Source organism: Gavialis gangeticus, unplaced genomic scaffold (assembly GCF_001723915.1).
Source record: "Gavialis gangeticus isolate Ggan-Ray unplaced genomic scaffold, GavGan_comp1, whole genome shotgun sequence".
NCBI classification, from domain to species: domain Eukaryota; kingdom Metazoa; phylum Chordata; order Crocodylia; family Gavialidae; genus Gavialis; species Gavialis gangeticus.
In genome coordinates this window covers 37,650,228-37,662,650 of record NW_017729028.1, presented here as the reverse complement: position 1 = coordinate 37,662,650, position 12,423 = coordinate 37,650,228, and the positions used below count along the sequence as shown (strand labels likewise).

Genomic DNA, 12,423 nt, shown 5'->3' with positions numbered 1-12,423 from the left:
TGAATACCTCTCATCTCCAAACGTTTTAACAGATGAGGGGAAAAAAAGTTTCCAACATCATTGTCAATATGTAGGACTTTTGGTAGGTATTAATAAATTAAATGGCTTTTTTTAATGTTGGCTACCAACTGGAAAAACAATATATAGATAGCATTTAAATGTGGGTCCGCAGAATTGGTTTCAGGGCATAAAAAATGTTACTGTTACAATGAGGTAGGAGAGTAGCATACACAATCTCTATCTTATTCCATGCTTCCCTTTACCATTAGCTTTTAATTTTCTTGGGAACTTGTAAATTTTTATGATTTGCCTCTTTTACCTTTAATAGAGGCACATAACCTAGTTCTGTCACCTCGTAGGGATGTAAATTAGAGTTAACTAACTGACTTCAAAGATATTACATAGGTGTAACATTAGTGTGCACAGGAGAAGAGTCGAACTCAAAGAGCCATAAAAATTATCCAAGAGATGATCGTAGTCTTGTTAAAAAAATGTTATATTAGAAAATATAAATAAAATGCTGAGTGTCATGTCAGATTGTTTCAGCTCAGTTGTGTTAAAAAATCTTTTTGATGAAAGTTTTTCCCATTGTGAAAGAACATTGTAGTTTAATCCGACCAGATTCAAACCCTGTTTTCCTTTCCTTAGTAGCGGAGTGAGAGCTATTGAATGAATATTTGGCTTTCTCTGGTTATGTCTAGGTTTATATTATTACTCATTACAGTGAGTTGCAGGGATCTTATTCTGTAACGTGTGCTTTTGAAGTTGTGGGTCTCCTTGTGAAATCCTTACACAATAGTTTTGTGCAGTGACTGCAGGCATCAAGTACCTAGGTTAAGAGAAGGATATGCTGACCATGTTCTTTTTTGAGGACCACAAGACTTTAAAACCAAGTGCATCTCCACACGTGATGTGACAGCCCACATAGTTAATATTCATGGCACATTGTAGAGCCAGTCTGTTTACTCAAGTTTGGGGAGGGGCAAAATACCATCCCTTGTGTATTCTTTACCCAGACCCCTGAGCCAGGAAAATGATTCTCAACCAGGGTGTTGCAGCACCCAAGGGGTACCTTGAGATCCTTTCAGGGGTGCCAGGTAACACTAACACTCAAGTGTGCAAACATGATTCACAAGATAAAACCTAGAGATTTCAAATAAGAATCTATGGGGTTAAAAACATTCTGACCTGTTGTGATCCAAGTTTTTTGGAAGAGAAAAAATCCTCTATTATTTTTTCTGAAACAAAAAGCTGGCATTTTTCTGAAGGGTGCCTCAAGTCTACGGTTGAGAACTACTAGGGTTTGCATTTTACCCTGACAATTAACCAACCACAAATGTAGCAATATTGCCAGGAAACTCACAGTGAGGGAATGGACAGCTACAAAACACGTGTCCTAGCATATTCTGCTTCAGTGACAACCACTAGTTTAAGCTTAACCAGAGAAGACTTAACGTTTACCCACTGAAGACTGGGTGATATTTCCTTCCCTCCCCCCATGGTTTATGAGTGAGAGTTGCTAGACTTTTTCTAACTGATTGTGACCAGGGCTGGTGCAGACGGTTAAAAACCCCAAGGCTGAATTGATTCAGTCTTTGCAGGTTAGTCTAAGCTGCACATAGATTGAATTGATAAGCAAGTGAACAGCCATTCACTTTTGATTCCAGAAAAACAGACACCCACAGGCCTGCAGTGGCCCAGGCCAGAAGCTGGGGGGTGCTAGAGCACGCCTCTCTGCTTGGCTGGAGCAGACAGCTTGGGACATGGCTAGCTCACCCACCCTGAAAGTTGGGACTTGAGGTGGAGGTACAAAGAAAGCATCCTGGGAGGCTGGGGGACTGTGTGCTAACGTGAATCTGACAGGGGTCTAGGACAGAAGTTCAGTAAACCGATTTAACCTAAATCAGCCAAGTCTGATATTACATCCATCCAGGTTTATCTTAAACCGGTTTTGGACATTTTGAAAGCAGTTTATGTGCACTGAACCTCTGTTGTGTTACACACTTGAACTGGTTTCTGATCACTTATACTGGTTTGTGTAATTTCTTTCCTACCTTATATGGAAAACTCCCAGGCAATAGCACCCACAAGCCCACTATGCTGCTGTAAGCATGTTGCTTAAAGGGGAAACAATATAGCTACAACTCTGTGGGACTTGGCTGGGTTAGTGAACACAGCTGAGTGATGGCGCTAGTTAGCCCACCCTCAAACAAATTATTAGCCTGCTTGTACAGCTATAACTATGCTCCTCTTGCTTTAGGAAGTAGCTTGTGTGCGTGCTTTGGTGCTGCTTTGCTGGAACTGTGTTTACTGCATGGGTGTAGCCTATGTTAAAGGTACTGAGAGATTGTGATGAATGCTGCTATGTACTTTCACTGATAAATGTATATATAAAAAAATAATTTATAATTAAATGTTTTGAATTTCTTTTTTCTTTTAAGACAAGAGGCCAACATATCAGATTTAGCTAGGTATTCATAATTAACTGTTTTAACTAGTGTTAATCATAAGTTATTTTCTACTTGCTAGGGTTCATGATTAAACTAGGGCATGTTGAAATCATCTGTGACCTGATCTGAACATCTGAATTCATTTTGTAGAATATGGCAAACAGCTGCATTTCAATTCAAAGCTAAAACAACTGCAGTACATTGACCCATTGAAGATTACAGTAGGTTTTCAGTTCCATGTTAGCTGTATTTATTGGGGAAAATTGATTTAAGTGTGCTTCTGCTTCTGACTGATTCTCCCTTTTTTTTTTTTAATGTCCGGAAGAAAGGAAATAGGACATGCAGATGATAGGACTTTGATGTGTAAAGGAGTTAATTATCTAAACCATCAAACAAAACGTAGGCTGGGGAAGTAATTATTTTAAAGGGTATGATGGGGCCTGCCGAGCTTTTGGTTTCTCATGTCAAGAAAAATCTGTACACCTGCTTGATTTGAAAGTTAAATAATTTGGTTTCAGTAGGAAGGCAGTGGCTTTAATGAACTATTAGTGGGTAGGCCTTTAGTTCTCCATCCTGCATATACTTACTCAGGTAAGTAGTCCTTTGTGACATAATGATGCTTTTGTGTAAATGTTTGCAGGGCTGGAGACTTGCCGTGTAATCGCCCTAAAACAAAAACTGGGAATAAGGTGACATTCCTAAAGTTCCAGCACTGGGTGCAAGCCTTCCTAGTGGTGGAGCTTATGTGTACAATTATTTTCACAAGCCTCATTCAGTTTGGCAAGATTATACACGTGTGTCTAACAGTACCATCAGTTTTAGATATTTTAATATTATGATTTGCTTAATTCTGATTTTGTATAAGAAAAAAATCCTTGGCTTTTAGTTCTTGAGCCTTACAGGTCCAAGTGGGTTTCCACCCCTCCTCTCTCCTTCCTTCCCTCCCTCTCCTTTCTTAGTTTTTTAAGGTTTTTTCCAGTCTGAAGGTTAAACACTTTTTAAAATTAATTTTGTAAATGAAAGCTGTCTCTTTTAATTTGTTGTTATTGTACAGAGTTCTGCTGCTGTAAAGTTACACTAGTATGAATTAATCACTTGACTAGTTCCAACAAAGTTAATCATGTGACTCATGATTAAAATGAAGTATGTGTTTGTAGAAGTGAGGCCTAGGTTTGTATTAAATTGATGATAATTTTTTAAAATGTTTTAAGGGCAAGAACTTTGCCTAAATAAAGGTTAACGTCATACATTGCTTTACTAAAGTATACTTCTAGCTTTATGTAGTTAGGGGCTTACTTAAATTTCAGCCAGCATTTTAGTTTATTTTTAAAAAATTTTGTTGTTGTTGTTGACTTTTGCAGACAATCTTGGATTTAATGATTTTCATGAACGTCATGAAACTGTAAATTAAGTAGGTCCCTGTATATGACTTTTTGGTTTAAGAATATAGAAATTATGATAATTGTGTATATACATATCTTTAGTAATTAACATTAAATACTTAAAGTTACAAACAGTAAATGGAACAGAGTCCTGGTAATAAATACTTTAAAAAAAGAAGCCCTAGATAAACCAATAAGTTCTTAACTTACTAATTTAAGTGTATAGCTATTATGAATATTCATTGACTCCTGACCTGTGCCTGGACTGTGAAAAGACTCGTTTGTGTGTACCCTTTTAAGTGATTGCAGTTACATTTCAGTGGGGGTAAATGTGTTTGCTAGGGTTGGCAGGATGGGGGTATAATTTATAGTCGGCCTGAAAATAAGCAGAAATCAGTTTACAGCGTACTTTAAAGCACTGATATAGACGAATTTAGCTAAGTATTTGGACATAGGTTTATATTACATTTTTTTTTTTTCTGTTCATGATCGGGGATCCAGGTTTTCTGTTCATGAAAGAAAAACATGGAGTTCTCCTCTTTTAAGGGGGAAGAACATGGGAAGCAACAGGTTTCCCCTTGCAGTCTGGCAGAGTTCCAGCCTGCAAGGGGCTGTTTGGGGTTGGGGGTGGGAGGAGGGTGATCAGGTAGGGGTGTGCCTGCATACATGCACATAGCAGCCAGGCAGTGTGGAGAGAAGCTCCCCCGTAAGTAAGCCTATGGAAGGGGAGGGGAAGGGGAGATTGAGGCCCCCATGGGGAGGGAGGGAGTAGGGCAGGGCTGGGGTTCTGTCCAGCCAGGGCGGTGCATGGGGCTGGGGCGGGAATGCGTGTCTGCAGGGCCTGGCTAGGGGGAGGGACAGAGCCACTGTGGCTTGTCCAGGGGCAGGGGGGCTGGCTTCCTGCCGCTGCATGCGCTCCTGTGGAGGTAGGCAGTGGGGGCGGGGGCACATGCCCCCAGATTTGTGCATGTGGTGGGGCAGAAGTAGGCTGCCTGCTGCGGCCTCAGGGCTCCCTGCGCTGCTGTCCTCCCCCTAGGGCCTCTGCAGCACAGCTGGGCAGGCTGACTTGGTGCTGCTGCCGGGATCCCCATGTTGGCCACACCACCATGGCAAGGTGTCCCCTGATTGCTCAGCAGTGACAGGGTTGGGGACATGGAAAGCTGGGAGTTCAGGGGGCTGTAGGTTGGGAGTGAGGGGCATTGGCAGGGCTGGGGGCTGTAGGTTGGGAGTGAGGGGCACTGGCAGGCCTGGGGTGTGTGGGTCTGGAGCGAGGGGCACTAGCAGGGCCCAGGAGCTGTTGGTTGTGAATGAGGGGCAACGGTAGGGCTGGAGGGCTGGGAGGCTGTGGCTTGGGAGTGAGGGCTGCTGGCAGGGCCAGTGGGGCTGCAGCTTGGGAGTGATGGGCATCAGCTGGGCTGGGAGGCTGTGGGCCAGGAGCGAGTGGTAAAGGCAGGGGCAGGGTGCTCAGCACAACAAAGCAGGAGGGGAACTTGCATGTTGGTGAATGAAGGGCCAGGGAGAGCTCTGATTTTTTTTTTTTTTAATGATAAACCTCTCCAAATATATAGGTATTTAGAATGTATTTTGTTATAATGATTGAGGCACTGGTAGGCTTCCAAATTGCTTTCAAGTTGTAAATATATCATGGCATTTCATTTTAATCACAGAAAAATGGGGTTTTTGAGGTTGTTGATCTGAGAATTTGGGGTTTTTATCAGAAAACTGGTGATTTTTAAACTAAGAAAACAAGGATCCCTGTATGATGCAACTGCATGCTGTTCATTCTTGACTTAGAATTACCGGTTTGGGTTTTTTTTAACTTTACCCTTTGAAAATGTCATACAAAATATTTAATATGCTTTCTTAAAATATTGTATTTTTAACAAGGATATAAAATGTGGTGGCAGATCAAGTTTTGATGGATACCATGGTATATGCTTGTATGCTTTTTCTTTTCTTTTTTCTTTTTTTTTTTTAAAGCCTCGGTTAAAGATAATTTTAAATGGCCAAAGTTCTGATCTCTTTAGAGGTTTCACTAAACACAAGTGATAGCAACATCTGCTTTCTATTATCACAACCACTGCTACTGTTAATAACATAAGAAATGAGTAGAATAAGTGAAAGTTTACCAGCTCTTGAGCGATCCAGAAAAATAGGAGAGAGAGAATGTATTGGGACTATCTCTCGTTTATTAGGAGATGTCCTTTTCAGCAATTATTTCCTGTTCTTGCAGTAACAGGACATCGACAGTGTCCTCATCCCCTTTCTTCACTTGTGTCAAGGTAGGGTGTTTGTGATGTTTTGGTCATGTTGCCTGGTAGTTGTTCTCAAAGCTTTTTTTAAACAAACACTTGTCCCGGATGGTTCAGGTAGGTGTGATGCTGCTGCCTTTGGCTGGGGTTTGGACTAGATCATTTTTTTTTTTGTTTTGTTTTTTTCAAACTGGGATACCTGTACCCCTTGGGGAGGTGGTGATGCTTTGCTAGAAGTTTAATTTATAGTGGTAAGTAACAGTGTTGCTACATGTTGTTGATAACTATATGCAGAAGCATCAGGCGTAGGGGATATGAGGTGGATGGGTATGCAGCCAAAAACTTTGAAAACCCCTGGGCTAGATGACATCCTGAGGTCCCTTCCAGCCCTTATCTTCTATCATTCTATTGTGTCTGCATTGTGTAGTGTTGCTAAATTTTAACTGTTTTATGGGAAAATTAGGACACCTAGTAGTGTAGCAGGAAAAAAATAAGGCAGCTACTGCTTTGTCAGTAGACCTAAACTTTGAAAAGGTTTGACTTCATTGGCTGTAATGAGTGATGTTTAAGTTGTGTGCATTTAGCATTTGACCTCTGTTAAATGGCAGCTAGAGAATCATGTTTCTTTGATCAGTCTTTCAGTAAATTGTCTCTAGATGATATGATTTAATGATATTTAGACCTATGTCTTGCCTTAGATGAAACATACATGTATTAAATTAGTGGATGATAAGACAGAAGTAGAACTATCCAGGCTTCAGGTGGAATTTTTTTTTTTTTTAATTTTGAAGGGTTTCTGTAAGAGAAAAACATCAAGCCTTAACTTAATTGGAGGCATTATTTTAAAATTGCTTATTGATAATCTTTTTGCTTTAGACATGATTTAGGGCTGTATATAAAGCTGAAGAAGTCTGTGTGATTGATCTGGATGAGTATCAGTATTTATGAAAGCATTCACATCCCTGACTGTTTTCTGCCAGGTGGGGAGGAGTGTTGCATATTTTTTGGTAGGATTCATTCTTGCTTCTGTTAAATTTGGTGGAAGCAGGATTGAGGACTTAATGAACAAGTTATGTATAGCAGAGGTTCCCAAACCTTTTCTTATTGCATACCCCATACAAATCTACCAGATGCCCACGTACCCCTACGAGCATATGCTTTATAATTTAACCCCTTAAATGCTAATTTATTATTAAAATGACAAATCTGGCATTATGCAATTTCTCCCACATACCCCCCAGAGATATTTTCATACCCCAGGGGTATGTGTACCAAAGTTTGGGACCCCTCTGGTCTACAGAATTGGGATGCTGTACAGGTTTAAGATAATATTCTTGTTGCAAGATTGGGCCTATGAAAAATGAGAATGTGAAGCATGACTGTGATTGCTTGAGCAGACATTGAGATAATCTTGCCATGATATTTCTAATTTTTTTTGGTGATACACAGATTGTTCCTTGAGATTATACTGTATTAAAAAATGTGAAGATGAATACAAGGCCATTCTGCATATACGGCCAATGACTGAAGATTGTGTTTTGTATTCTGTAGATAATGTGCATGGCTGCTGAAACAAGCTTCATTTCGCTATTAAAAAGGCTTTTATCTGTAGAATTTTTAATTTCAAATCTGACAATTTGTTTTTTTTTCTTTCTAAATCCCTAATGTAAAACAAATGTACATAGTGGTAGTTAAGGTGAAAGACTATTGCAACTATTACCAACTCTTCTTATGTACCTATTTAATAAAATAAACAATGTGGCTTTCCCAATTTGTACTTTCAATAGAGAAAATAATTTTCTTGCAGTGCTGAATAAAAGACATTATGAACTTCAGCATGAAACATAATAGTAGGCTGGATATTTTAAACCACATACACTTTGTGAAGTGGTTTATAATTGTTACCATTTCCCATATGCTCTATTTATTAAATTAAAACATTTGCAAGCTCTATTGTTTCTTTCTGTTTACTCAGATGAGCAATACTGCAGCTAGCCCGATGTCAGCTATTGCCTCTTCAAGCAGTGGAAGGGGGATAGGAAAATCAACAAGCTTCACTCCTGAACTGCAAAGTATGATGTAAGTAAACTTTTTTTTAAAGTATCTTTGACCATTTATATTTTTAGTATGCCTGATTGTCATTTTACAAGAAAAGGGGACAGATGAACAATAGTGAGATATATTTGTTATATTAAAGTTCCCAGTTGTAAATTTGGAAAACCATTTTAAAAATAATTTGTATATGCAAAACATCCATTTTCTAATAAAAATAAAGAAAATCCTGTTAAAGGAACATCTATGAACACCTATTTTTATACATGGCAAGTTGAGACCCTACGCTTCTTAATTCATCATCAAAAAAGGTAAGGTACTGTTGACACAAACTTATTTTTAAATGAGTAGCTTTTCACTGAAGTCCTGCAATAGGGTTTTGGTAATCATGCAGAGAGGTACGTTACCTGGGAAGAAAATGCTCTTTATGATGGAATTAATGTATGTGGGCCAGTTGGAACTGAGTACATTTTGTTCCATTGTTCTCAAATGGTCCTGGAATCTTAGGAACTTGGTTCATTACAGTTATAAGCTGTGATGTGAGACCATTCTACATCTCTCTAGATGTTTAAATACCCCATTCACTCAGTCTTTAAGATTGCATAATGGGGAAGGTTCTCTACCTAAGGCTGTGTTCAGATTGATTAGTGGCCTACTCTACTGGAATGGGTTGCAAATGTTGATTTGGTGGAAGACAACTTATTTGTCAGAGCTTGACCTGCCAGTGCATACTGTTTTTTCTCTTTTATATGGGTCCAGGACATGTTGATTTGCAGACGCGGGGACGAACTCATAATAATGAGGTCTTCTCTCTCTGTGGATCAGTGTTCCTTATTTATCAGGCAGTTTAAAGAAGATTTCATCCCAAGGCTGGAGGATATGTATCCCTCAAAGCTGCAGATGGAGAACTGGGCTTGGCTCAAATCCAAATTATGTGCAATTTTTTTATGAATGCATGTTATCCAACAGGGAAAAATGGGACATGTGGGTATACATTGCTGAGGTCAGCTTTACAGGGAAGTTTTATTGTATGAAATCTTGTTGGAGCATCTAGAAGGATTTATTTTTTTCCTGTTGATTCCTCAGAACTGAAAGTGTGGCAGAGAAAGCTAGTACTGGAATGCTAAGAAGTAAGCTCATTCTTTTAAAAGATAATGGCCATCTTTGGCTCTCTCCACTAAAGTCACATCTCTGGAAAGTTATTTGGAGTGACACATGTAAGCTAGGGTGAAACAGTCAGATGGATTTAACAGGGAATATATTTTGGGCTACTAATCTTTACTTTGGCAGAACCCTTGAAATCACTAAGCAAAGGGCATTTGAAAGCTGCTTTGTGGCTTCTCATGCATCTTCAGATTTTAAGTCTTATTAAATTAAGAATAATAGCTAAAGAGTCCATGTTCTAGCTGGTCCCTTAAGAGCTATATTCTAAACAAATGATATTAAAAAAAAATCATGGAGTATAGATGTTTTCCCTTCAATGATTCCAAGTCTAAACCTGACACTGTCTCTGAGCATTTCAGTTTTTTTACTGCAACAGAAACACATAAGATCTGAGCAGTAATGTACCTCATTAGAAAAGTTAACCCAGTAACTTATGCTCTGTTTTCACCTCCCCACCCCCATCTCCTGTTTGTTAAGGAGTTCAGTTTAAAAATGTATTTTGAGTCTTTTTGAACTTTCAGGTGATAGCTTGGCTGACTCTGGCTGCATTTGTACATTAATGGAGGACAGCTTGCTCCCAGCTATGCATAGGATCATAATATGCTGTCTACTGTTTCCTGAAGTATGCTCTCTGTATTTGGCAGTTTAGATGGGATAAGTTACCTGCCTCATTGGAGAGGTAACTTTCCCAAAGTAGAATGAGATAAGGGTGGGAGTTCTGGAATATTGTAGTTGGGCACCTCATTGTGATGTTTTTCACTGTGTAGCTGAAATGGGGAAATAGCATTGTTTGTTGTTTTTCATTTTTTTTAACTATCTTTTGATGTAGAGGAGTCTGCCTGCTTGCTACAAATGTAGTTGTGAGGCATCTGCTATTTTGATTTATTTTTCAGTTGTACTATGTTTGTGATGCATGTGGGCATATGGCACCTTTATTACTATGCCATCATTTAGTACTTTTGGAAGTAGTAAACGTCACTTAGCGTACTCCTTTCTGGAAGTACTAAATGATGGTGCAGTAACAACCCAACCCTACTGCACCATGCCAGTTGCGCGTGGTTATTTTTTTTGCTGCTACATCACTGTAGCAGTGCGCTATAATGAGGGAGTGTGTTGCTACAGATTTTGCCTGTTAATGTTATGTCGCTGTAGTGTCAGATGTAGATGTGACCATTGAAAAATGCATGAATTTTTTTGGGGGAATACACGCGCGCGCTCACAGGCGCACAGACACACTAAATGGAGAGTAGACTGGTTGCCCAGGGGGAGAGAGAGAGAGAGAGAGATTATTTTTAATGGACAGTAGACTATGCCTAGGGAACCAAATGTGGTTGTGCAGCTTTTCAGGTCAGTAGCTGAGGAGACTGTTTTTTATTTAATTGTATGCTTCCTGATTAAGTACTTTTGAAACTCCCCTCCCCGCCAGTATACACATGATTCCTGTTGGAATATAGAAGTTATTGTTGGCCATATAAATGGAAGAAACAGACGTTTTCCTTCTGTTTCAGACCTGGTGCAGTTACTACTTTAAAAGTCATTGACTTTTAAATAAAAGCTATTGACTTTTATGACTCTTATGTGTTCTGGGATAATATTTTTCATAAACAGCTCCATTGACATGGTAGGAACTGAAGAAATTCTTCCAGTACTATCATTTTATTAAAAAAAAATATTTTATTGTTAGAAAAAAAATGTTTGCCTGGGATGGATCATAGAGAAATTGCAGCTGTTTCTCTTGGCATGTGTATTATGATGAAGTTACCACTTTGTCAGAGCCCAGAAAGTTCTTTTAAAATCTGAAATTTTTTATAAGCTACATTCTTTGGGAAGCTATAGGTTTTCCTTTTAAACAGTTTGTAACAGAGTTACGCTGACATCTTAAGATCTGCAGAAATGTTGGGAGGGTGGAGGAATACAATGTATAAAATAGAGAAGACTTTTAAAATGGAATTTAAAAACCGAAGAGAAAATAATGTTAGTTGCAGAATCACCTTGACTGGACAGTTTATAGGGCAGTGGGGGCTGTCCTTTTTGGCAGGCGTGCCACAAGGTGAATGAAGTCCCTCCTTTGAGTGTCACTCTGATTGCCCTTTCCCTGATCTGTTGTTTTGCTGTCTCCTCCCTGCCCTATCTGCTGGCTCCATGTGCCACTTATGGCATGGATGCTGAGGGTTGGGCACCCCGATAGAGCGTGTTCTTTTGAGAAGTTACTTGCCATTTTGCCTAAAGTTGACTGTACAACAGCTAGAAGAGTTGTGGTTCTTACAAGTAAGGCATGAGGTGCTTCATTGGTTTCTGTTCAGAATGGCTTTTGAGACCTGGCACTAGCAGTGAAGAGTGTGCCATTGTTGATGGGCACAGAAGAAAGAGGTGGAAAGATGAAGAAGTGGTTGTTTGGGGCAAAACAGTCAGTTAACTTGTTAGGTGGGCCAGACTGATCCAGTTAGAGGTGGGAAGGTGGTCGGGTGCAAGGGCCCAGCTGCCACTGCTGCTTTTTTCCCATGGTGGTGTGGGAAAAGTGCCTGCTGCTGCTGCTTCCTGTGGTGGCACAAGAAAGTGACTGCTGCCAAAGTCTCTTGTCCAGGGGACAAACTGTTCTGTGGGCTAGATCTGGTCTGCGGGCCATAGTTCACCAACCTCTGTCTTTTTTTTTACTACTGTTACTCTAATTCAATGAGTTATGTTGTACAGTTCTTCTCTCTCTCTCTCTCTCTCTCTCTCTCTCGATATAGATACAAGTCATAGCAATCATTCAATAATATTAATAGGTGATAATAAAAAAAAGTTTACAAGTATGAATTGGCATAATCAGTACTTTTCCTTTCCTGCTATTATAATCATGTGCCTTTGTGATGGCAAGTGTAGCAGATATACAGTTAATAAATATTGAACTGTAGTAGTTTAGAAAAAAAACAATTTGTTTTCAGTAGGTCTGTTAATCTGCTAGCCAATAGTATGTCCTGAGGACAGACATGGAAATGAGACTGGATTTTTTTTTTTCTGTTGCTTAACATTGCTCATGATAGTTGGATGAAGCAGAGCTAGAAATTAGTCCTTTATACCACCTGGAGCTCCAAATTTCCAGTTTGTTAACAGTTCAAGTCTTTTATCTGGTTGAAAGTT

At 39.5% G+C, this 12,423-nt stretch overlaps 2 protein-coding genes across 6 annotated transcripts in view; one reads left to right on the top strand and one right to left on the bottom strand.

The window, feature by feature from the left end:
* SUPT3H (SPT3 homolog, SAGA and STAGA complex component) overlaps window positions 1–12,423 on the top strand; it is a 496,504-nt gene that overhangs the window by 6,650 nt on the left and 477,431 nt on the right. For 2 of the 3 annotated variants that reach the window (XM_019520971.1, XM_019520969.1), the window contains exons 1-2: window positions 2,579–2,671; window positions 8,060–8,163. In XM_019520971.1, coding sequence (XP_019376516.1) covers window positions 8,060–8,163 — 104 coding nt within the window. In that variant the 5' untranslated portion in view covers window positions 2,579–2,671. Of the gene's footprint in view, window positions 1–2,578; window positions 2,672–8,059; window positions 8,164–12,423 lie in introns of those variants that run through there. The other variant, XM_019520970.1, reaches the window with a different exon arrangement.
* Window positions 1–12,423, bottom strand: part of RUNX2 (runt related transcription factor 2) — a 251,017-nt gene that overhangs the window by 191,627 nt on the left and 46,967 nt on the right. The gene's annotated exons all lie outside the window — the stretch shown is intronic.